This window comes from Plectrocnemia conspersa, unplaced genomic scaffold, assembly GCF_051122295.1.
Source record: "Plectrocnemia conspersa isolate PC_06_02 unplaced genomic scaffold, ASM5112229v1 ptg000003l, whole genome shotgun sequence".
NCBI lineage: Eukaryota > Metazoa > Arthropoda > Insecta > Trichoptera > Polycentropodidae > Plectrocnemia > Plectrocnemia conspersa.
In genome coordinates this window covers 11,655,284-11,680,263 of record NW_028277167.1, presented here as the reverse complement: position 1 = coordinate 11,680,263, position 24,980 = coordinate 11,655,284, and the positions used below count along the sequence as shown (strand labels likewise).

General features: G+C 31.1%; 3 protein-coding genes and 2 long non-coding RNA genes across 8 annotated transcripts in view; 2 read left to right on the top strand and 3 right to left on the bottom strand.

The window, feature by feature from the left end:
- Positions 1–28: 28 nt before the first annotated feature.
- LOC148236600 (uncharacterized) lies at positions 29–2,570 on the bottom strand. Its single transcript, XR_015808962.1, has 5 exons — positions 2,510–2,570; positions 2,318–2,419; positions 1,534–1,598; positions 1,408–1,468; positions 29–1,341 (listed from the first exon to the last, which is right to left on the bottom strand). It is a non-coding gene; the product is annotated as an uncharacterized LOC148236600 (long non-coding RNA).
- Positions 2,571–3,375: 805 nt separating this feature from the next.
- LOC148236599 (uncharacterized) lies at positions 3,376–5,775 on the top strand. Its single transcript, XM_088182678.1, has 3 exons — positions 3,376–3,478; positions 3,929–4,226; positions 4,531–5,775. Exons 1-3 carry the CDS (start codon positions 3,383–3,385, stop codon positions 5,745–5,747), a joined length of 1,611 nt encoding a protein of 536 aa, XP_088038804.1. The 5' UTR covers positions 3,376–3,382; the 3' UTR covers positions 5,748–5,775.
- Positions 5,776–6,443: 668 nt separating this feature from the next.
- Positions 6,444–9,030, bottom strand: LOC148236598 (glyoxalase domain-containing protein 4). The gene is made up of 5 exons (XM_088182170.1): positions 8,890–9,030; positions 8,691–8,740; positions 7,096–7,361; positions 6,884–7,039; positions 6,444–6,829 (listed from the first exon to the last, which is right to left on the bottom strand). The coding sequence occupies exons 1-5, from the start codon at positions 8,977–8,979 to the stop codon at positions 6,537–6,539; spliced, it is 855 nt and encodes a 284-aa protein (XP_088038296.1). The 5' UTR covers positions 8,980–9,030; the 3' UTR covers positions 6,444–6,536.
- A 1,061-nt stretch (positions 9,031–10,091) lies between these two features.
- Positions 10,092–11,401, top strand: LOC148236597 (uncharacterized). The gene is made up of 3 exons (XR_015809017.1): positions 10,092–10,220; positions 10,292–10,347; positions 11,271–11,401. It is a non-coding gene; the product is annotated as an uncharacterized LOC148236597 (long non-coding RNA).
- An 849-nt stretch (positions 11,402–12,250) lies between these two features.
- The window catches only part of IA-2 (tyrosine phosphatase IA-2), a 38,369-nt gene continuing 25,639 nt past the window's right edge, over positions 12,251–24,980 (bottom strand). Inside the window, exons 3-24 of one of the 4 annotated variants that reach the window (XM_088182453.1) lie at positions 19,781–19,834; positions 19,645–19,705; positions 19,451–19,582; positions 19,294–19,378; positions 19,093–19,231; positions 18,286–18,772; positions 18,002–18,210; positions 17,744–17,929; positions 17,502–17,678; positions 17,313–17,442; positions 16,557–16,643; positions 16,119–16,198; positions 15,983–16,050; positions 15,701–15,919; positions 14,478–14,644; positions 14,191–14,245; positions 13,909–14,130; positions 13,644–13,841; positions 13,405–13,571; positions 13,287–13,340; positions 13,036–13,213; positions 12,251–12,403 (exon numbers count right to left, since the gene is read on the bottom strand). In XM_088182453.1, coding sequence (XP_088038579.1) covers positions 12,281–12,403; positions 13,036–13,213; positions 13,287–13,340; positions 13,405–13,571; positions 13,644–13,841; positions 13,909–14,130; positions 14,191–14,245; positions 14,478–14,644; positions 15,701–15,919; positions 15,983–16,050; positions 16,119–16,198; positions 16,557–16,643; positions 17,313–17,442; positions 17,502–17,678; positions 17,744–17,929; positions 18,002–18,210; positions 18,286–18,772; positions 19,093–19,231; positions 19,294–19,378; positions 19,451–19,582; positions 19,645–19,705; positions 19,781–19,834 — 3,278 coding nt within the window. In that variant the 3' untranslated portion in view covers positions 12,251–12,280. Of the gene's footprint in view, positions 12,404–13,035; positions 13,214–13,286; positions 13,341–13,404; positions 13,572–13,643; positions 13,842–13,908; positions 14,131–14,190; positions 14,246–14,477; positions 14,645–15,700; positions 15,920–15,982; positions 16,051–16,118; positions 16,199–16,556; positions 16,644–17,312; positions 17,443–17,501; positions 17,679–17,743; positions 17,930–18,001; positions 18,773–19,092; positions 19,232–19,293; positions 19,379–19,450; positions 19,583–19,644; positions 19,706–19,780; positions 19,835–24,980 lie in introns of all 4 variants that reach the window. The other 3 variants (XM_088182452.1, XM_088182455.1, XM_088182454.1) reach the window with 3 other exon arrangements.

Genomic DNA, 24,980 nt, shown 5'->3' with positions numbered 1-24,980 from the left:
ATAAACGCCAATAAAAACACAGAAAGTAATTATAAAGTATAAATATTATTCATCAACATAATTACAAATGTTTGGTGTAATCATAACGTCGCATTGTATAAAGGCAGTTTTTATTAAATTACAGAAGTACTTCTTTCAATATTTCCATTAGCAAATGTAGATATTTATATTTAATCTGCTTGAGCACGCTTCAATCTACATTTTTGTGAACTTTTCTAAAATGTCTTAAAAGGTATGTTCTATTTCTGAAAGCTTTTGTACATGTCTCGCATATATAATCTCTAGAATTCCGGTTCAAGTGAATAAGTCTGACATGAGTGGAAAGTGTAAAGGTACTTTTGAACCTTTTTCCACATTCAGAGCATTCAAAGTCCTTGGACTTCCTATGGATAAACTTATGCCTGTGAAGGTACGACTGTCTTTTGAATGTTTTTTTACACTCGTTACATTTAAAATTGTTAGTATCGTGATGTAATTTTAAGTGCATTACAATATAAAATCTGCTTTTAAACACTTCTCCACACTTGTCACATTCATAGTTATATAAATCACTATGAATCCCTAAATGTCTTAAAAGGGTATCTCTAGTTTTGAATGGTTTTTCACAAATTTCGCATCGAAAGTTCTTACGATACTGATTTACGTGTACAAGTCTGACATGTCTAGATAGGTAAGTTTTGTTTTTAAATGCCTTTTTACAGTAGCTGCATTCAAAGGCACTGGATTTCTTATGAATTTCATTAATATGCCTCAAAAGATAGTATTTAGTTTTGTAAACTTTCCTACACTTTTCACATTTAAAGTTATACATTTCATTGTGACTGTACATGTGTGATGAAATGCAATGTCTATTTTTAAATATTTTTCCGCAATTGTCACATTCAAAGATTTTAGAATAATCATGAATTCTTTGGTGAGCCAAGAGCAATCTTTTAGCCTTGAATGTTTTTTCACATTTGTCACACTCAAAGTTACTAGTTTCCCTGTGAATTACTATGTGTTTTACAAGGTAATCTTGTTTTTTGAAAGACTTTTTACACTCGTTACAATCAAAAGTAGAATGACTGTGAGCTTCTTCGATATGTGATAAAAGGTATCGTTTGAATTTGAATGCTTTATCACATTTGTCACATTTATAATCGTTAGTTTCTTTGTGAATAATCATATGCTGGGTCAGGGTCTTTTTCGTTTTGAATGCCTTGTTGCATATAGTACATTTAATTTTTTTTTCATGATTTTTTATTTTTTTATCCAAGTTGAGATTTTGCATAGGGACATTTGATTGCTGGAAAACATCTTCTTGTGAGTTTTTGATCAGAAAGTCTTTAACATCGTGCAATTCTGTAAACATACATCATTCATGTAAAAATATAATGTAAGATGTTGTCACGAAAATGTTTATCGAACCTATTTCTAATTGGTCATCTATTTCCTTGATGTTTTCACTTTCTGTCTTTATACGTTCATGCTATAAAAAAATAAATATAAATTACAATTTATTTTATTTTAAATTGAATATGTAATTTTGTTTACCTTAATTGTGTATTCAATATTCGTAGTGTTAAAAGTTTCATTTTCACTATTGACGTCATCGGGTTCTACAAAAATAAACATGTTATATATTGTATAGTAATTAAAACGGTTATACGAGTAATTAATGTTTTTTATTATTATACTGGTTTAAGTTGGCAGCAGTGGATTACTCATAATTGTTTAAAGTTCGTATCCGTTGCATAGTTTTACCAGTATCAAATCATATAATACATGAATAAAAGTTAGTATAAAAAAGTTGTTTACAACAACCAAAAACATAAGTTTAACACAATGTTAGTACAAATTTTTAAAAAATATTTTTTGAACGAAAATTATTTAAATACATAAATTCATGAATATATGACCTGTATAATTCAACACAGGTTCTGAATTGTCTCTTCCACATATTTTCGATGCTCTGCGTGCGAATTTACGAGTCATTTAGATCTACAGAATTTTGTTTGTGGATTATTACTTTGTGAATCTGCATGTACGCAAGCCTATTTATGACCGTCTATTATTTATTTACATTTTTCGAGTGTATAAGGTTGGTGAAAATTACCACATATCATTGTATTTTTAATGAAAATAATTTTCATTTTATATTTATTTCTTTGTTAACACTTCATCAGAAGGTGTAATTGTCGTAGAACCTCATCGTTTCCCTGCCATTGTTGAGTATTGTATGTTATGATTTAACAATACAACTAACGAATGAGTACGTGAATAAACCAGTATATAATAATAAAGGACGATAATTCCCTATTTATGCATTAAAACATACCAATTTTAATTGACTGTAGAAACATCTCAGATTCCAAAATCCAAGTGACATTAACCCAGTGATGACGTTTAGTAATTTGGCTTTAACACCATATGTTTTGACCTAGCACAATTTAGATATTAAAGATTTTAATTTAAGTTCGTTCAATTTCGATACAATTTAATGTGAAAATATATTTTGAATGAAATTCACATGCTGATTCTTTATGGATACAGAGACATCGAATAATCGTTTCTAATTCCACTGGCCGAAAGCCGAGTGTAGTTGTGTGCGTGCGTACGCGGCTGCGTACGTACGCACACAACTACACTCGGCTTTCGGTCAGTGGAATTAGAAATTTGCGTTTACGCGTGGGCCCGAGGGGCAGGCAGTACAGGCGATCGCCTGGGGCGCTAGATCTTGTGGGGCGCCGTGATACCAAATAATCTGATATTCGTTTTTTATACACTACTGTGTACTCTGTAAATTATTTCACACGTGAAAAATCACGACAAAAAATGAATTATAAATTCTTAAATACCCACAATCGCAAAAAAGAGCATGGTGTCAAATATAATATATTATTATTTTAATTTGAATTCTATTTTTGCGCTCAAGTATTAATAGGGGGGGGGGGCAAATTTAGTTTTTCCCTGGGGCACCAAATAACTTAGGGCCGGCCATGCCCCCCTAGATCTGGGGCTGTACGTAGGTCGTCAAAATAAGTTTTATTAAACTCTTGCTCTAGAGGCAGAATCAGTTTTTTTAATGTTCCATTTTCAATATGTTGTTTGGCGATGGTTGGAAATTAGACACAAATTGAGCTGCTACAGTAGTATTTAATTGAAGATTTATGAAGTTTACATGTTTATATAAATGCAACCGGTCGTTGCTACCAGAGTGCCGCCAAGTTTTGGCCATAAAGAAATCTACAACGGCCCCAACAGTTGTATTTAAACATTGTTATTATATGAATTTAATTTATTTTATCAAAAATAATTAAAACATAACAATGTATGTATGTAATGTCATATGCGCCCAATTCGACGAGGATGTATTTTTTCTACTGGCAACCAATTGTACGCCATGGATTGGGAGCCGAGCGGTGGCTTCGATTCGGAAGCGGAAGATGGCGAATTACCAGATTCTCCCAAATCAGACCGATCTCCTGAACCGATACAGGTTTTTATATATTACATATGTATCTGAGAGACCGTATAGCTTACAAATTGCTCAGAAATTCATCTGCTTCATATGGCATAGTCGCATGCAGTCTTCAATTCGATCTTATGCTATGCAATATCATGTATATACCTTAACAACTATAATATGCGATTGGCTCTTAAAATAATAATACCAAAATGCAGTTTCTGGAATTGAAATAAAGCTCAGAAAATTATTATTCTGGGTAACCATTCAAAACCATTCTATATCGATATACTCTTTTTATCCGTTATAAATCGCTATAATTCTCACAGCACTTATTAATTCAAATAGTAGTAGAATCAACTAATTATACTGAGAAACACGGGTCACTAAGTTAAAAGTCACTAGTTTAAAATTGAAATTGGACTATCAGCTAAATAATTTAAGTGAATCTCTTATAAGACTAAAAGTATGGTATATTTTCAGAAATTCAACTACACCGATGATAAACCTGACAATTTTTCCATGTTCGATGATGACACAGATCCTAAAAACGAGAAGGCGATTCGATTCGGCATCGGCGGTTTTAAAAACGAAGACACTTTAGTCAAAGAACTAGAGTTGTTGTATAATAGTTTGTCGATCAAGTCCGATGAAGATTTTCGCCATGCAATATTCGACACTATACACATGTACGGAACGGAAAATCTGACTACCAATGATATTTTTGAATACTTCGTTATGCATAAACCGACTTTCTTGGAGTGGATTGATGACTACTCGTGTAAGTATAACTAATTCATTTATTACTATGGCAGGTTGATCACATGACATTGACGTTGAACAGGATTGTTTGACTTTTTGAGCTTCAACAGAAACCGCTGATGAATGAATGATCTGAATATTTTGTCAAAAAAATAATTAAAAAACGATTTTTTACACAATGAAAGTCGAAATAGATGAAATATATTAATTTCTTAGTTTGTATAAATTTACCTGTTGAAGTTTTGCCAAAGAAATGTTTATTGAAATAAGCACAAAAATATGTAATTAAATACATATAAAATTCAGTAAATATATGTTTTTAGGTGACGTTGTTTGGAAGGACAACATATCAGCAGCCAAAGCGATGGTTTATTATTCCAAACCGATCAACGACCCGAGAATCGACACTGACGATCAAATAAACGAATTAGACTTGCAATGGAACGAAGCTATAGATATTTCTACAATTCCAATCAAAATTCCACCCGGTAAATGGAGAGCTGGCAATCCGCATCCTAAATCTAAATTTTTATTTTTAAGATTTGGCAATAAGTCTGATAAAAAGTTGAGCGAAGAAGAAAAGTTGAAAGTATATTCTAAAAAATTTGAAAAGAATGCCCAAAATTTCGAGTTTGGTGGAAAAGTATCCCAAACGTTGAAGTCGAAGATTAAAAATATGGAAGCTCTTCCTCTAAAAGAGAAGATAAAGAATCCTTGGGGTGACCTGAGTAAGAGTTGGGGAATCAACGATTCCCAAGAGGTGTTTATTGGAACTGAAAAAGTTGCACCCCTACAGGACGATATAATCAGACCTGTTGGGAAACGTAGTGTGAAGGACCGTATCGGATTTTCTACCGGAGCTCATCAAGATAATTTATCAGAAATGCCTTTGAGGGAAGCGAGAGGTAATAATATTAACGCTCGATTAGGCAAGCGGGTCAACCGTCAAATGTCTAGAGTGGAAGAATCGGAAGAAGAATCTAGTCACAGTAGCGACGAGGAGTGGAAGTCGAAGAGTAAAATACCTAGAATGAGAATGCATGCAGACGACGAAGAAGCGAAGGCTTCGAGGTTCAGAATTAAAGCGCCTTCTTGGGGAGACGACGATGAACCGATCAGAGTAGAAGTCAAAAACATACCCGAACCGAACAAAATGAAAGTTAGATTGGGGAACCAAGCTCACCAAGACAAACACAAATCGACCAGCGTTCATTCCAGATTGGGCTCTCGCCGAGAGTTCTCCGACTCGAACAGTGATAGTTCAGATAGTTACGAAGTAGAGGAACCGATAAGTAAACCAAAGGGCGTTATACCTACTATATGGTCGAGGCTTGACGCGAAGAAAGCCAAAATGGACACAGATTCTGACGAAAATTCTGACAGTGATCACCGGGAAGATTTAAGGAGCACTTTGGCAAGTCGTAAGAAGCATAGTGATGGCGCCGGCCAAGATTTAAGGAAACGCATTAGCAAGAAAAACGTTTCGCAGAGGAGTCCGTTGAGGATTGAAATTGATAATGAACTTTGTTCCGATTCTTAACGATAGTAAATAAAGTATTATATTTTAAGTAACATTTTTTTATTTCTGTACTTTATTGTACCCATTAACATTGGACTATCATATCCTTCAACATCGTCAGAACATATTCCCGGTGCTCTAGCTAATGACGGTGCCATCTAAACAAACAAGAAGATAAATTGCTAAGATTCAATGAGATTCAAGGAATAAATTTAATTTTCGTCTTCAAATGTGTCGACCAGGATCATATGTGCAAGTTTAATTTTGCTGACATAATAGTGCTTCCAACATTGAAAGTTGGTTTTTGTCTCAGTATTACATTTGATCCAGGAAATTTGAGAACTCAACCGGATAACTAGAGTACGAAAGGTAAAGAAGTTGCGTCTAGTTTGGTGCTCATAGGAATATATTAAACTAGATACGATAAATTAAAAGATACTTTTGGATCTACCTGTATGTTAATGACTAACATTTCTGCTAATTATTTTATCATAGAATGATTTAACAGATCTTTATCATCATAATACATATTTTTCTCAACTAATCAAACATGTAATTTTAGATTGTAGGATAAGCATACTAAAATAATAATTGTCATTTCAATTAAGACAGTGTAGTTACTCTTTGATCTTAACTGAGGAAATGGACAAGTCATGGTGATTAAAAACACAATTGGATTGATTTTTTTTATAATATTAATATATAAAATATGTTTAATTTACCCAAAAAAATATAATTACACATAGACCAACCTACGAATATGTAAATGGTTCCATAATTATAAGATCTACTTCCAAACGGTAATAAAAGTTATTCCCTCGATTTATCGAGTTTAATGTAACGCGTCAAAAGTTTGTCGCCCTCGGGATCCACCTTTGATAATTCTCGGAAACCTTCATCGTCAACAAAACAGATCTCGTGTCCATCGGGATCGCCTAAGATGATGACCCTGACAGTGGCCTTTCCGGGAGTGTCTAAGGAAATCAACGGAGTGAGAATCTTCTGGTTAGCTTCCTGCATTTTAGACGAGATGCTATCTTGCAGAGCGAAAGGACAAGAAAATGCTATCCTTCCATAGGCTGTAGCGCGATTGATAGCTTCATCTAAAAAAAAGTTTTAAATATCTTCATTTTAAACATACTTCAAATTTAACATACCAATTTGAACAATCTCCAGTTTGGCTTGATTGTCTCCGAATCCGAATATAGCCGATTCTGGTTTCCGATCGTACATCTTGAGACCCAACAATCCGTTCCAATAAGACACGGAGTGGTCAATGTTAGAACACGCTATGCTCACTTGCGTCACAGGATCTACAATCAAAATTTGTTATCATACTGCCAAATTAACAATAAGTTCAAAGTTTTACCGGAATCGATCGGTTGCGGTTCGTCAATGAGAAAGAATTTATATCCGCCGGGAGCTTCGATAACCTTCTTTCCGTTCTCTTCTTGCATGGGCCATTTGTTTTCTTCGGCTCGCTTTATAGCTTCTTTAGATTTTATGGTAAGTCCGATAAAATCGTTGCCTTTTTCGTAAGATGTTACTCCATAGTTGTATGTCAGTTCGACTACGAAATGGTTGTCTTCCGGGCCGTATCCCACCATTGTTTTACTCCATCGGTTGGCGTATGGTCTAAAAATAAGAATAAATTAAAAAAAGTAATATAGATGCAGGGTTAAACTTTGACAACTTTAGTAATGAATATTTTTACACTGATTCCGCTAGAGCCTGTGATATGTAGCAGAGCACATATCACAAGATTAACACAGTATGTGGTTCACAATAGTCATGATTACGCACAGGACACGAAATAAAATTTATCAACATAGCGATAGGAATTATAATTGAGTGAATCCATTTTCGAATAATTTTTTTGGCACTTGTTAGCACGGTGCCACGCTCAAAAACCACCGGTTATAACTCCCCACTGCGTTTCCTGTGCTGTGAAACCCAAACTTAACCTAAATTAACTAACCATTATACCATTTTTTAAATTTACTTACTTCTTGCTATAAAATAATTTTAAAATGAAGATGAATTTAAAATCTTATAATAAAAATAAGAAGTAAACCAAATGTATGTTATTCGATCAAATACTCGTTTTAAATGTATTTATGATATAGTGTATGCATTAAAAGTTTATGAAGTATCTAAATATGAAATACTATATTTTTTTCTATTAATAAAAAAGTTCATTAACAAAAAAGTATTTCTGTATTCTATGTACTATGTATATTTTTATTTATTATTATTCTAATTATTTAATTTAAATAGTTCATGATATAATTATGGGTAAACAATTCAACACTTCACAAAAAAACATTTACATTGGCTATTGTAACTATTGTGCAATGATATTATGCTCGATGAAGCAGATAAAGCAATATTACAAATGTTGCAAAAAAATATTTTTCTATCTTGCTAATTTGCCGTTGTTCAATTCAAAGGAATATAAAAACCACAAAATTGTAATTCTCAGCGATTATGCAATTTATTTATAAGCATAGAAAAGCTAGATGTTTGATGTATAAAATAAGCAGTGTTATTTGCTTAGTAAAAAAGAAAAACTAAATTGACATCACACACGTGTCTTGAGTGCTCTATGTTTGAAACCATGTTTTGACAATCCAAAAATATGGACTAAAATGAGTAGAAAATGTTTATTATATATTTATTTATAATCAATTCAATTTTTTTGGCAACCCTAATTTTTTAACGTCTGGCTATCAGAAAATTGCTGCAGCTCTGAAACGTGCGTACTTTTTATATAAACTACGATACTTATATAAATTATTAATATATTTTATACGTTCTGGCAAACCTATTTTTAATAAATAATTTTCATTGTTATACTTTCTCTTTCTACTACTTTCTGTAGTAGAAAGAGAAAGCATGTTTATAATTTTTATCGGTTTTAGAAAATACTTTGAGAATAATTAAAAATAAAGTTTAGATGTTTACCCATTGCACTGAGCTTCACATCCTTCGGTGAATTCTTCGTGACGCAAAACCTGAAATTGAATATTTGCTGAGTAATGGTTTATGGAATGTGGTGATTAAAAAGCCAATTTGTCATTGACTTTCGCAACAATATTGCAGTGAAAAAGCAATTAAAAATTGGATAATGGTTTTGAGTTTTAATGTATAGATAAAATTAGACCTTCATCCCTAAAATAGAGCGATAGAAGAACGCCGTAGCATTGCGATCGGCCACTTTGAAGACGTAATGCAGAGCACGAGCGGCCGCCATCGTAAACCGGTGACTACTCGACGTCGAGTAGACTCACAGTGTCACCAACGCGACGAACTGTCAGATACGACGTAGACGTCACGAGGACGATTTAAACTTCCCGCTAAGATTTCACATGCAATTATTTTTTTTAAATAAAAAAAATTTTAGTTACACATTGGTAAAAACTAAAAATTATCTACAATATTTTATCAACCCTTAGGCATGTATGTCATGCCCCAAAATGGTTTTACTATTGCATCTATATGTATTTGGTAATGGCTCGTATTTTTCGGGTCAGAATTTATATTGTATGGGTCAGAATTTATATTAAATGGTCAGAATACATCGGTCAGAATAAATATTAAATGGTCAGAATAAATATTAGATTGGCATAATTTATATTAATTGGTCAGAAATGAAATTGGATCAGTCAGAATTTATATTAAATGGTAAGATTTATGATGACACATGGTCAGATTCGATTTTTTTCAGTTGGCATTATTGTTATCGTTTAAGATCGGTACAACTGTTTGACTGCGTCTGTCGTTTACATCTTGACAGTTCTGACGCGCCAATGCTGAATCAACAGCTCTTGTCAACACCAACTATTAGATCTTCGCTACGACCACCACTACGGTGAATGATAATCAAAGTATAACATTCTAAAATAAAACAAAATACCTTTTATAACATGGTTTTTCTTTTTTATCCAATCAATGACTAACTGTTCAAAAAGCGAAGACGCATATGTGCTTACCACAATTGAAAAGAGATAATAAAATAGGTTAACTTCAAGTTTCCTGCGTAAAATATGTAACTATGGCAGCAAGTTACTTTGTTATGACCGTGTGTTATTTTTATTCTGACTGTATACTATTTTTATTCTGACCGTTTATTATTTTTATTCTGACTGTTTATTATTTTTATTCTGACCGTTTATTATTTTTATTCTGGTCATTTAATATCTATTCTGACCATTTTGCTAATAAAATTCTAAGTGAAAATTGATTTTTATTCTGACCAAAATTTGATTTAAATTCTAACCATTTAATTACAAGTATTTTAAAATATCGTTTTCATTTTATGTTTAAGTTTTTAATTTTTGTTTACGTTATTTAGTGCATGAACAGAATACAACGTGTTAAGGCCAAATTATAGGCGTATTCGTTAGCTTGCTTTAAACGTCATCTTCTTTGATATTTGGAATACATTTTTTTTTACTAAAATTAGTAAGTCACTTCCATACTTCGTTAAAATAGGTGTGTTTTAAAATACAATTTAAAATTAAAATAAATATATATATTTTTATATATAATACAATTTTATATAGAACCTGATCATATAAACGAAGATACAACTTTAAATGAAATTGAATACACAATAAAGGTGAATAATCTTACATAAATAATATCCCTAATCCACAATTATATTGATTTTTTAAGCAAAAATATGTAAAAACTGAATATGATGGCAACAATGAAATAGATGACCGATTAGAAATAGGTTTTATTAAAATTTGCTTAAAATTAGAGCAGTATTAGAGGGAGGTTTTCGAAATTATGAAAATTTCAACGAGAAACAATAATTTTTAGACATGAAAATATTTTTGGGAATATCGATATTTTCTCTTCCTTTACTTTTCTAATTCTAGCCATGTAGTATTTATTTCATTTCTTGCAATGTTTTATTGCAATTCTCCGGCGTTGTTATTATATATGATTAAATTTTTATATTCTCTACAAAAAAGATAAAATTAAAATGAAAGTGTTCGGCTTAAATCCATAACTTACAAATTCAAAATCTCCATAAACGTGAAGTTTAAAAATCTATCAATTTGTTATCATATATAATCATTTTATAGTAAAACAAAAACATTCATTTCTCAAATTTCATCTATGAATTTATTAAGATAAATTACTGCATACAACATAAATCTTTACAATATGCTATGTCTAGAGATACAATAATAATAAATATATATGTCAAGAGATTGATCGATTGACTAATTTGCACATAACGATGGTTAACATATACATACATACATACATAGATGGTTTATTTAACATTTACACATAATAGGCGATTAATATTAGTTGATATTCATTAATGTTTGATATTTCATAATCGTAAAATATATATTTTGCAACATATGTATACATATAATATTTTTATGTATATAGACAATATTTTTATGGACCATTAATCTGATAGTTAAAATTAACAGTTAAAATATAACTTTTACATCAAATGTATACTTTTTATATTATAAATATACATATATAAATATAGATTAATAAGATTTCCTTTAGGTATACAAGCGAGAATGACCATTGCTGCGAGGCTGGAGGCAGTAATAGTCATTGTCGCTAAACGTTTTGCCACTGAATTGACTTCTTCAAACTCTTGAGACCGGCCATGATTTTCTTTAAAGTGTAACAGCAATATAGTGAAAAATTTGTATAGAATTGTGATATTATATTCATTGTACTGACAGTTTTTTAAATATAAATATTAGATCTTAAAATAAACACGTACATATATATAAATAGTATAATAGCGATAAATGATTTGTTTTGGGTGATGCAAAAATGTAAAACCATTGTCTTTGTTAAGGACCGAATTTTTCAATGAATATTTTAACGTCCATTTTACGCTTCTTTTCCTTATTTTTATATATTTTTGTAATAACATTCCATTTAATTAACTTTCCTTCGAACATTCACATTCACCAACATTTAAAGCGATCAATAATGGGAAAATAAATGCATTTCGTTTAACAATAACGTATATTTTATAATGCTTAGCATATTTTTTTATGTGTTTATAAAATAATTCTTTTTTGGTTTGTAAAAAAATTGCACGATTCCATTTCTGATACCGCGATAATAAAATTCGATTTCGTACAAAGACGTTCGTTTTAAAAATATATATATATTATATTTAGGAGACACAATCGGATAGTTCGCGTCTATAAAATTTTATAATAATGTTTTCAACCCAATAAAAATTTATAACCTTAAATAAAATTATCGAAAAATACTATATCGTATATAATATATGAGGATTTTGTAGCTGCCGTTACTAATACATATAGTAAACTAAGTAAATAGAGATTTTCCTTTATAAATCCATCCGGTTAGATATAAATATATCTTATAGTAAAAATAAAATTCATATATTATGTAAAAAAATTATAGAGAGAAATAATATATATATATATCAATTCATATTCATTGTGCCGTGGTAAAAGACATTTTTTTATTCTTCAATAAAGTGTCGATTCGAGAGATTTTTCTTGCTAAATGAGGCTGCGCCATGTTTACTTTTCCTGCTTATCTTGCTTTTCTTGCTTCTCTTGCTTCTCTTTTTCTGCCAGTTCTTTCTCGCGTTTCTCGTGCTGTTGTTGTAATTGGGCAGGTAGTGCTTTCAAGATAGCGTGAACCTAAAAAATAGATGCATAGAGTAATATATTACTATTATATATTAGAAATATATTACTAATATTTATTATTATTTATTTTTAATATATATTAGAAATAAATTACTCTACAGTATATATGATGCATAGAATAATGAAATATATTACTCTATAGTTCTATGCCTTGATTTATGCAAATTTGATTTACGCGAAATTTCGCGGAACCTATCTACCGCGCAAATCAAGGTATGACTGTATTTATAATTTCGATCCATATTCTTATTATCCAAGTTCTTATTTGGATTCTTTCTACAGAAAACGTTTCTTAGGACACATTCGGGTTTGTCTGTCTTTAAGTAAACAGAAAAATGACAAAAAAAATACCTATCAAATCAACAGCAAAAAGTACAACAAATGTAAAGTTAATAAAATATCAAGTCACAAGTACGTAAAATTTTTTTAACCATTTTCAAGTTCTAATCAATGTTGTTTATTGTACATTCATTTTTAATTTATAATCCATAAATAGCTTTCTTGTTAGCTATGTAGGAACTAAGTTATTGAAACGTATCATTGTACCAGATAAAAATTATACAGATCACTTTTTTTGTGATGTAATAACAGTGTTTATATTATAATGGTTTGATAACACTTACTTCTTCAGCGACAGCCATCAATACAAACTCAAATTGTTGCTTTGTGGTAACCATGTGAGGACGCTGATCTCGAATGTGTTCCAAAGTAGCAGCAATGTCAATTTCCTTAGCGCCTTTAGCCATGCGATTCAAGACCATATCTATTAGACAATACGTTCCGGTGCGACTAGCTCCATCACTAAAACACACAAAAATATATTAATAGATAATATAAGCCAGATTAAATTCTGTAATAAGAATACTTTTCATACCTGCAGTGGACAACAATCGGACAAGAGCGTCCTCGATAAGATTTGTTCACTTTTCTGTAACATTTATATACAAAGTGATTACATAGAACATAAAAACAATATGTAAATATAAATTTACCGTCTGAATTCAAGTAGAGCTTTGGTCGAAGATGGTATACCACGATCAGGCCACGACAAGAAGTGGAATTGAGTCACTGTACGCGTTTCGCCCGTCTTCACGTTCTTCAGATAGAAACTGCGCACCAGGTAATCGTCACACCATATATGTTCACTTACAAGATGCACCTGAATGAATATAAATGTTTATTAATAATTATTGTAAGCTAAATTAAATTAATTTACAATCTTAGTATATACCTCATAGATGTGATACAGTTCAGATCCTTCTTCCGGCCAGTAACGATGGCACATAGCTACTCCACCTTCAGTCAATCTCGTCAACATAACCATAACCACCGAGCCTTGTTCCCAAACCATTTGCCAAAAATCAGGAGCAGTGTGCGGTAGTGGACCTTGAGCTGAGATATAAGCTGGGTTGCGAGGATCGTGATCAGTCTGAAATTTAATATAATAATATAAAACACTCAACATTTCATAGCATAATATCACAAAAATCAATTACAATGGTCGAAGCGTTAATGTAATCCGATGAGTTGAGATTTGTCACATCATTGAGTACTAAACGAGAGTGATCATATGGTAAAACACCAGGTTTTCTGTTCTTTTCTAAATTCTCTTCTTTTTCAGAAGCCGTGGTAGCGCTAGGTTCAGCTTCGTAAGCGCAGAGAGCTTGCCATTCTTGTTCAAGACGATCTTTGTTCTTCAAGTGATCTTCCATGTATGTCTAATGAAACATACCAATTTTAATTTAAGCATTAATTTCTACTTACATCATCAATCTTACCAAAACCATATGTCCGGTGGATATGTCCATGTTAGTAAGTGCAGGTTCTTCACTCCTAAAATATTAAATTTGATGATGATTTTAATTCGTAATCAATTCTATAACAGTGATGTCTATAATCAATATCATGCATGTCACATTTATTTACTTTTGAGTACAATGCAAATACTATATGGTATTTTTGTATATAAATGGACATGTTTGCAATTGTTTCTAGAAGTCATAATTGTTCATATCGTTCCAAACTCAAATGGACGTATACAAAACTCATAAATATTAAAGTTTACCATGAAGAAGTACTGGACCTGGTAGATGGAGAATTGTTATCGGATTCTTTGGACAGCGAAGTGATTCTTTGGCCGACGGTCGAATCTTTTTCTTTTTCGGAAGCACCTTTTTCGGATGTTGCTGATTGTGATTGCCATTTTCCTGACATTCTAGCTCGACAGAGATCCTGTAGATTTAATTACATATTTAATTTAATATTAAAACATAAACTACATCTATTTAGAAGTAATATATATGTTATTAGATTTCATCCAGGGTCAACTCAGAACGTCCCATATTCATTAGCTTATGCTCGTGAGGAAGTAACCTTAATAACAACAATTTTAAACATTAGCAAAATTAGATGTATTCAATCATTACGTAGTATCCAATAAATTAAAATATTTTCTGAATACAGCAAAAAAATTTAAAGACGAAAAACCAGATAAAAATTAATTAACTAATAAATTTTCAACAATTATTCGATCAATAAAGAATGAATTTTCTTCAAGATTCACACAAAATTTATTTTATATCAAATATAATTTAAAATAATGCAAAAAAATAAATAATGAGAGCTTGAAACACCATTCCAGAAATCTTGAGCTGTTTAAAAAAACTAGCCATGGCAATATTATAAACTTTCTCTTCTACATATGCTCAATATTTTATAAAATGATTTTTATAAAATGTAGTGCAAGAAATAGATTGAAAAAATAATAAAAGTCTGAAAAACTCTTTTTTTTCATTAAAAACTGCTCGGCACGTCAGACGATCAATAAATAATATTCGCAATCCCTGCTTTAGGACATACAACCTACAGCTGAAGATCGCCAAGTATCAACAGATTGTCGACACCACCGCTCAGCAACTTTTAAAGCTCTTCATTGAATACACTCTACAAAAATTATCATGTGTAAAAAAGCGGATACTAGCACGACAACATAATCAAAACTTTAGCCAGAGCTCTTTAATTTAGACTGAACTTAAAACCAGTTAGAGTCGCTGACCAATTACAGATGAAAAAGGCCGATGAAGCAACCGCTTCCCTCTTCACGTCAACTTTGTCTATCTTAACGTACGGAATTCAGAGTTTAATACGCTTCGAAGACGACTATATCCTTGCCAACGTGAACAATATCAACTATTTAGTAACATGGTAATATCATAGAATGAAACGGTAAGCCAATATGAAAAAGTATCTATTATACATGGATGCTTTGCATTGTTTATTTATACCAACCTGATAGTCTTGGCTGGGTTCAGTATCACCGGTAGACAGATGAGACAACTTGCTTCTTCTGCGATAATAGAAATGAGCAGCGATAAGAACCGTAGCCGAGGAAAGCAAAGCTGCTATTCCAGCGAGCGCTAATGCCAACTGAAGACCGCCTTTTCCACTCCAATCCAGAAAGCCCCAAGTAGAACTGGTATTGAGGCGTAGCACTGCTGGTAATTTAGCCTATAAAATAGCATTAATTAATTTATTATGAATACATAAAAGAATATCATCATTAATACATACTTTATCACCAATACCAGCTGATGTAACCTCAACGCCCAATTCCTTCTTCAATTCCTCTTTGATGTCATCTATTGATATAAGCAAACTATGCAATACAACTCCAATCAAATAAGCAATGAATACATAATATATTTACCGATTTTCTTGGCAACTTCAGATGCGCTTAAGTTTTTGGTGTTATCTTCAACTCGAAACGTGACTTCATTACGATCCACTCTATAAAATATTTTTTGTAAGATATTGAAGCATATTTAACAGTAACTTAAATAAATATAGCTCACTCTGTGCTATTCATTAGAAACATCATATTATAGGAGTATTTTAATAAATTATATAAAACTACAATATAAGACATTGTTTATTATTTGTTGAAGCAATATAAAAACAACATGTCGCCATTATGAATACAACTACACTAAACCAGTTAATCGTTTGACGTGGAAATGAACTCACGGTTAGGCTGATAGTTAAATTGGATTTCAGATAATGCAAAGTGTATTCACTTTTACACTAAAGTCTATTGTGTTGCGAAATGTAGGTCGATGATAGTAAACTATCAATTAATTTGACTCACCTTTGATTGCTAAATGCCGACGGTTCTAGGCCCAATAGATCTGAGATTGCTTTGACTACTTTGGCGCCTTCTTTCCAAGTTCGAATACTAAAAATGTGATACATTTTATCAGTTCAATATAATATGGCTTTATATTATAATAGTGCTGAACGGAAAGTTTTAAAAAGAAGGTAGGAATATAAAAATAAGAAACTCATAACCAAGCATTATTGCACCAAAACAAGAAAAAATTCGTCGGGATTGTAATTAGTTGTACAAGACCCGTTAAAAGGGTCATAAAAACTATTGGCTTTGTGTCCCTTGTATTTATAAATAAATAGAGTGTCCTTTCCAAACGAAACTATTAAAAACGTGTCCCTAGTTAACAATCAAGATGCATAGTTATACACAGCTAAAATAGTATAATATGATATTTATCATATATAAACAAAGATTGCAGTTCCTCTACAAATCATCTAGATTGGTCGAGGGAGCAAAATATTGTATGGACGTTGATCTCTTCCCTTTTTCTGGTTGTATATAAACAATAATACTGTCACTTCATTTATAACTTCTATCAGTTGTATTCAAGAATAAACGATAATGCAGCCTAAGCTCAAATTATTCGGAGCTAACGACAAATCGATGCAGACCACAGCTTAGAAATATAGAGAAGCGGGTAATACGTTTTTTCATCACAAATGCTTTGTCTTTTATTATTGTATATCTGATTTTAATAAATTTATACTAGCCCTCTTAATATAAAAATAATCTAACCTGTCTTTAAAGCCAACATAGGCGTAAGAATTATCGACGTCGTATATGTCATGGATCTTATCAGCATGAGTTTCGTCGTGTTCTTCGTGTAGTTCTTTCTTCACCACCAAAGGAGCAATCATTGTTTCATCTAAAATATGTATATAATTATATTTATTGTTATTATTAATAAATATTTGTTTAGCATACCTATAGTCTGGGAGTGGTTGCTATCAGAATCGTGCTTGAAATGTTGATTCTTCACATCAAATGGAGGTCCAGGTTTTTTAACATCCAATCTTTCCCTGCGTCGAAAACCCCATTCGTAATCAGCTAAAAGAGCGCCTAGTTCAGGTGTTATAAATCGAGAAGGTTCTTCTGGTTCATCTATGTATATAACACAAAAATGATCAGAATCGGTACAAGTGAAATTATAAAAATAAGAAACTTACTTGTTGGAGATGTTTCACCAACATAAACAACTCCACCTTCGGTATAAATTCCGCCCTTTTGCCGATCGCCTCTATTAGACCCATGGGAAGACTTCCATGTATTAAATAACCTAGCTAACAAAGCATCTTGATTCTCTTTATCTTCTAAATAGTCCACTTTTCGGTTGCTCTCATAAGGTATATATTCTGAAATCATTATCAATCATGTAAATATATATTTTTTTTAAATTATGGTGTTGGAAGAATAGTGTTAAATACCATCACTGTTTTTTTCTGCCATATACTTCCATTCTCTAAGAGCATCTAAGCGTTCATCGCGCTGACCACTTCCACTCTCTTCTCTGTGGTGATCTTGTTCATCTTCATCCATGTAAATTCTTGGTTCTTGTGTTTCATCTTCTACAACGCCATCTCTGCTTTCGTATCCTTGGCGAAACCTTTCAGGCGTGTTGTAGTGCTGGTTGAATCTATCCGGTTTTAAACGATTTTTAGTTAAGAACTCGCTGGTGGACACATAATACGGATCGACATATTGTTTATACGGTTCTTTGAGCTCAGCTATGGTCTCCTTGAGCTGGTCCAGATCTTGGTTCTCCAACCAAGCGTTCAAGTCGTCTTTAAGTCCCTGGTCCAAGTCCACCGAAGGTGGACCATTATCTTCAGCAGATTCGATGTATTGCGAAGCTAAAGGCGAGTTCTGTTCTTCTTGATTTTCAGATTGTAACAGATAGAGGATTTCTTCAGACGTCAACGGTAAGTTTAATAAATAATTGACGTTTTGGATCTTCTCGGGGTATTCAACGACTTCTTCACTTTTATCGTATATAGTAGGAGTATTATCCAAATTCATGTCTCTGGTTTCATATCCTTCGCGAAAGTTACCAGGAGTGTTGTATACCCTTGAAAACACTTGGTATTGCGGATCGTCGCGTGGCGTAGATCTTCTGCTCATCTTTCGATATGATCTCTTGATGTGTTGCGGCCACGGTAATTCATATTCCATTTGTAAATTCGGTTGTTCTAGATCGACTGAAAGAAATACAGTATATTTTATTGAAAAATTAAAAGATTGATTAGTTCTTTCATCATTTAAAATATTGATAGAAAAACTCGGATGCTCGGATCCGCGTTTCCGTGAGCATGGACAGCGGACAGACACATCTGTGGTTTTTCACACCACACACGATCGGATTTGTCCGCCGGACATCCATCTCGGACAGATCCGTGCATATGTGGCCAGCTTTCTTGAAGAGATACGCTTGTGGTAATGTGTCTATTATGAATATTAGATACGGAAGCTTGTGGCAATGTGTCTAATATGAATATTAAAATATACAATTTATACTCACGATCAGATTGCGGTCCTGTTAGGATATTGTCTAAATATTTTCGCTCGTCGTTTGGAAAATATACTTCATCAGCAAAATTAGATGGTTCCATATCATTGTTTGGGGTAAACCGCACAAAAGCTACCGATTGGGGATCGACCTTAAATAAAGGATAATTTATGATAAAACGGTACTTATCATGAAAAATAAAATGGCACATACTTGCTCATCAGATTCGAAAGCTCCGAGAGCAGCAGTCAAATCTTGATCTATCAGATGATCGCAAACTTTTTCGTCATAGTGTACTCTAAATTATATAAACATGATCATATTAGTTATATATATATATTATTATACTATTAAATAATATATAAATTACTTGTGTTTCGTTGCGTATAACAAAGCTTGGAGTACACATTGAGTATACACGTGACTCCAACGATAACCAAGTTGTAACAAGCGTTGGAGCTCTCTTTCAAAAGCTCTCAGTTCTTCGGTGGTTAGCTCATGCCTGTTATAAAATTATTATATTATTAATAAAGTATATTAATAAAATATGATAAAATTATTAACCTCGCCAAATCTTCTTCTTCCACATTGCCGTAAATCTGAAGACATTTTCCGAATGCGAAGTCTGTAATTCAAAAGCAATAGTAAATATTATTATAAACATATAAATAAAAATATAATACAAATGTAATATTATTACCGTCGTAGCACCATTCTATGTTATCGGTGCAGAGAGATTTGCTGAATAGGCAACCTTAAAAAAAACATTAATTTAAAGTTACAGGTTTATATAATTAAAAAAAAATTATAATACAAATTTCACATAGAAATATTATTTCTAGTATTTATCGGTATTTAGTTTGTTTCGAGTGATATGTATCATATAAAATATCGAATTAAAAGTTGGAGAATTTTAGCTGAAAGCTTTTGCGACATTAATTATTATTTTGCTTTAGAAAATTAATTTTAAAATAATTAAACTTTTATCAAATTCGTTTTTCGTTGAAGCTCTTTTAATTAAAAAAATATAACATAATTCATAATATTTTTATAAGCTGTTTCTCTCTGAATTTTATAAAATGTATTTTATATCAAGTTCACACGTTTATATTTTCATTGCTAGATTATCAGAAAGACTTATATTCATATTAAAGAAATTTATCATGTTATGGAAAATGTATCGCATTAAAACATATATAATAATATATTTTTTGTAGTAAATTTTTTTGTATCTATTATGTTGGCTTGTCACAATACGAGCTTAACAGATTTTTGAAACACAACTCAAAACGACTTAAAAGTCTCGCCGACTAAGCAATCAAATCACGTGCATTACATTAAATAGAACTCCAATGTCACCCGTTAGCCAGATAGAATTTCTAATCCTTAAAATAAATGCAGAAAATGTACACAATCCACTGGAAAATTATCAAACCGAAAGAATCCTATATGAACCATTCTGCTTAACAATTTCTTTCATTTGTAATTATAATTCAAATAGATTTTTTCTGATTAGGCTTTCTAAGATTTCCCAAATCTCACTGATTTTGATGGTTGATTCAAATCAAACTAGGTCGTAATATAATAATTAAAAAATATATAATAATGAGCTACTTTAATTCATAAAGAATATAATATATGTGTATCAAAAAAAAAGTACGGAATATATATCATTGTACGTAATGGGCACCTTGGACGACAAGATAAGAGGGTGGGCGGGAGTTTGCTCTTTTCACACCAGTCAAGACAGTTTTAAGGCCAGGGTTTGCATCAGATCTTCAGTTCAGACATTGAATTACTAAACCGCTTCATGTAATATAGAGAAGTCAGGCGTGTCGTACGTATTTCAAGTAAAGTTAGGGTTCAAGAGTAAAATAAATAAAATAAAAATGGTGCTGCGCACCAATAAATATATAAATTAATAGTTAAGTAAATGCTAAGTAATATAAAAATATTAATCCAGAATCGAACTCAAAAAAGTCCAGGAAAACAAAGGACTTTTTTGATTGATGCAGTTTACGTACTTAATACACTTTTTAAATCACTACAAGAATAATGCTATACTTGGTACAGAAATCACAGTCAGTGGAGTGCTATCTACCAATTAAAAATAGTATTTTTTCGTCAATATTTATAAGTAAGAGCAAAAGAGTTATTATCATAAGCATTTTTTTTTTAAATAGATATGCTATTCAGAGTTATCAGTTTTTATAATTAATTTAATTGCTATTATTTATTTTAAAAACGCTAACGGTAAAATTAAAAAAAAAATTAAAAAACATTTTATCCTTGACTTTATTTGATTTTATCAAGAACAGGTTTTATTTTAATTGTGTGTTATAAGTGATATGTATATGAGATAATTTACTGTTACAATTTGAAAATTAAATGTTTTATTTAAAGTATTAATTATCATTACTGCATGCATTGACTAGGCAATGCATGAAACAACAATAAGATTTTATTCCTTTCCCCGTGTATATTGTAACTAGTTAAGCTAGTATATTGACTAGGTAATGCATGCATTGACTAAGTGTACACGTTGACTGTAACATATAGACAGATTTCATTGTATCGATCTTTAATATATATTTTTGCTTGTACTGTTAATTTCAAAGCACTGGTTTATGTAATTTATTCTTATATTTTAAAAATAGAAAAAAAAAACATTGTTTTAGGCATTTTAACGGGAAAAGTACTAAAATATGTCAGATTTAATCAATTAAAACTTTTCTCTGATTAAAATTGTTGAATAAATGGACGTCGTTAAAATTATGTAATCTGTCATTTAGCAAATATTCCCGTTAAATACAAAAAAGCGACGAAGCTGAAATAAAATAAATTTATTGCCATTAAATGTTTGCAAGCAATTTCGTTCGCATTTTATTTGCTTCGCCTACGTTTTTACTATGGACTAAGTTCGTATTATATACAAGATGTGTAAAATCATAAAAAAATACCCGAAAAGTAGAAATAAAACGTACAAGATGAAATATACCAAATGAAGTCACAAACATACACACACACACACACCATGAAAATACATAATAATACGTAAAAGATGTTCGCTAAAAATAGAACACAATATGCGAAGGCGTAAGGGCGAATAAATATTAAGTAAACGTGTCATATTTAGTGCGAAATTAAATTTAGGGCTTCCGCTTGTATTTTATGATTAATTCTACGCTTTGTCTCAAAACTAATTATAATAAAAACAATTTGAACAATAGCCATTTTTTTACCGAGCACACTTTGTAAAATTTAGATATTTTCTTACGCTGTGAAATCATACTATACTAAATATATAGATTTCGTAGTGATTGTCTAGTTACTAAAATATATACATATAGTACATTTATTATGTGTAATATATACATTTAATATACGTAAACTGAAAGATACAAAATACGTGCTTCTTTTACAAATGCTTTTGTACCTCTAATTTTTTGTTATATACGCTAAAAAAATTGGTATTTTCAGAGCTTTTTACATGACTACGTGCTAAATTTTCAGCAGCATTTTTTTGCTTATAGTGTTCTTTACACATATTGCCACATTTTACATTTGTTATGGCGCTACTTATAAAAGTAGATATTTTTAGAAAATCGGCATCTGTGATTCAGGCTGAAATAAAGCGTAGAGTCAAATCATTGCATCTAAAAAATGTGGTTAACAAGTAAATTTATTTATTAACAATAATATAAAAAAGCCTCAATGAGTCGAAAAAGATTACATATAAGCAGAAATTAAATTGGTAAATATAAATGTTATATTTCATTTTTTAATAATATATATACTACATAGTTTTATTTTCGCATTTGATATTTTTAAAGAGCAGTACTTTGCCGACTCCTGGCCTAGACGGTTATGTATACATATACATTCGTTTATAGGTTGTACATTAGATTGATGTACACATATATTTTATATAATAGTATCAATAATCATAAATTAAGCCTCAAATTAAATAAAATGTTATTATAAAATTTCTTTAGTTGTGTGCAATATAAATGTTAAATTTGCTTTAAAATAATCGGGTAAGTAAATTTTGGGTTCTTAAAATATTATGTGATTTTTTGCAAAGGTGTTCCAAATAAAGCTTTTGTTTCAAATATATATATACATATCAATGTAGTGATGTGGCGTCTTTGAATATTGCCTTTTCAGCATTGAGATATAACTTGAACCCTCGGGGGAGATAAACGGACAGTTTGCCACTTTTTTATTGTTATGGAAACCAAAAACCAAAGAATGAAAGATGATATTCTAATATATGATATGCTGTTAGACATCGAAAGATAATATCTGATTTTTCCTATGTATCAAATCAAGCATAATATATAGAATTTATCACAGTTTTTTTATATACGGAAATTATTTTATATATTCGAATTTTAATTGTATAAAAATAAGATAAATAAATAACAATTGCAAGATATTATTAATATTGTATTTAGATTTGATACAACGGAAAAATATTTATATATATCTTGTAAAAATATTTGTCAACTTAATTTATTTATTATAGTTATTATTTCTATGATAATTTTTATATTATTTTGTGAAAGATAAGTTAAGATAAGAAATGAATTATGACTGCTCTATTGACAGCATGACTCAACCAAATCCAGGAATTGAAGTTGAGATGCTGCTTTTCTGTCAATATCCTGACATATATACCACCAATGGTAGGACAACAAAGTACTTCCTTTTTATTCAAGCTGTATTGGCTTATATAACTTGACCTGACAAACAATAAATTTGCATCATATTATATTTATAAAAACTTGTTTACTAAGTGTATTGTGTCAATAGTGCCGTCCCTAGACAAAATAGTTCAAAATGGCGCACTTACACAACAGCTATAATTAAAATGAAACAATAATTTAGTATGTTGTTACTGTTCTCGTATTTAAATAATATTTAGCAAGAACTTTTTTTTATTCACACAACATAACTGCCATTGAAAATGTATTTTCGTTTATTTTTGCCAAAAATTATAAGACTTATATAATAAAAAGACATATATTTTTAACCAAATTCTTCTATTGAAAATATTATATAATTTTTAAAAACATGTTTTGCAACCATTTGCCACTTCTAGGCGACCGCCTACTCGCTTATACCAACACCACTAATACAGAAAGGTGTTGCTTATACCCACTGTTTGGTAATAGCTTACGTAATTTTTACCTGGCTTGAGAAAAAGTATTTGTTAAAAAATATATGCTTTGTACTTGCTTGTTTATAAATCACAAAATGCGAAATTTTTTTGTTTTTTTGTGCCGCTATGTCTCGGAATTACCGATGGCGTAACACGTTTATAAATGCGCAATTATTTAAAATATATTATTGCTGCAGAAACAGCGTTAAAAATATACTAAGCGTTAATTTTGCTCGTATGTATATATTATATTTAAATATATTGTGTTCCTTAACTTCATATTATTAACCCCACATTTTTGTAATTGGTTGTTAAAATACTGAGAATGCAGCCGCTTCTCTCATCACATCAATTCCAGATCAATTACGAAGCAGAGTTCATCCTAATGTTCCGAGAGAGGCATGGTGTATTAGATAATCTTTTATTTATGTTGTTGCAAACTTTGTTATTATTATTTATATTTTAGCTCTAGGTTTGCAATATTATAATACGATATCAGAAAACCGAATTTTAAAATGTTGTTTATATGTTCAGATTATGAGTTATACCACTGAATTGGGATTAAGCCAAGAATAACCTAGCATAAATCGCAGGTGAATTATCGCTTTCTCTCAGCCGAAATAAAGGAGAAGAATTATTTTCGCCACTACATTATTGCAAACGGGCCCAAAAACCAAAATAGAATTGTATCCCTCGATCGAGCGGGCCCTTGGATGGTTGTGAATGGCTGTATTCA

Excerpts from the sequence above, each read along its gene's own strand:
- LOC148236598 (XM_088182170.1), bottom strand. The coding sequence starts at position 8,979 with ATGGCGGCCGCTCGTGCTCTGCATTACGTCTTCAAAGTGGCCGATCGC. Across the intron at positions 8,741-8,889 it reads GCTCTATTTTAGGGATGAAG|GTTTTGCGTCACGAAGAATT; the intron begins GTCTAATTTTAT and ends ATTCAATTTCAG. Across the intron at positions 7,362-8,690 it reads TGTGAAGCTCAGTGCAATGG|ACCATACGCCAACCGATGGA; the intron begins GTAAACATCTAA and ends TCTTATTTTTAG.
- LOC148236599 (XM_088182678.1), top strand. The coding sequence starts at position 3,383 with ATGGATTGGGAGCCGAGCGGTGGCTTCGATTCGGAAGCGGAAGATGGC. Across the intron at positions 3,479-3,928 it reads GATCTCCTGAACCGATACAG|AAATTCAACTACACCGATGA; the intron begins GTTTTTATATAT and ends GTATATTTTCAG. Across the intron at positions 4,227-4,530 it reads GTGGATTGATGACTACTCGT|GTGACGTTGTTTGGAAGGAC; the intron begins GTAAGTATAACT and ends ATATGTTTTTAG.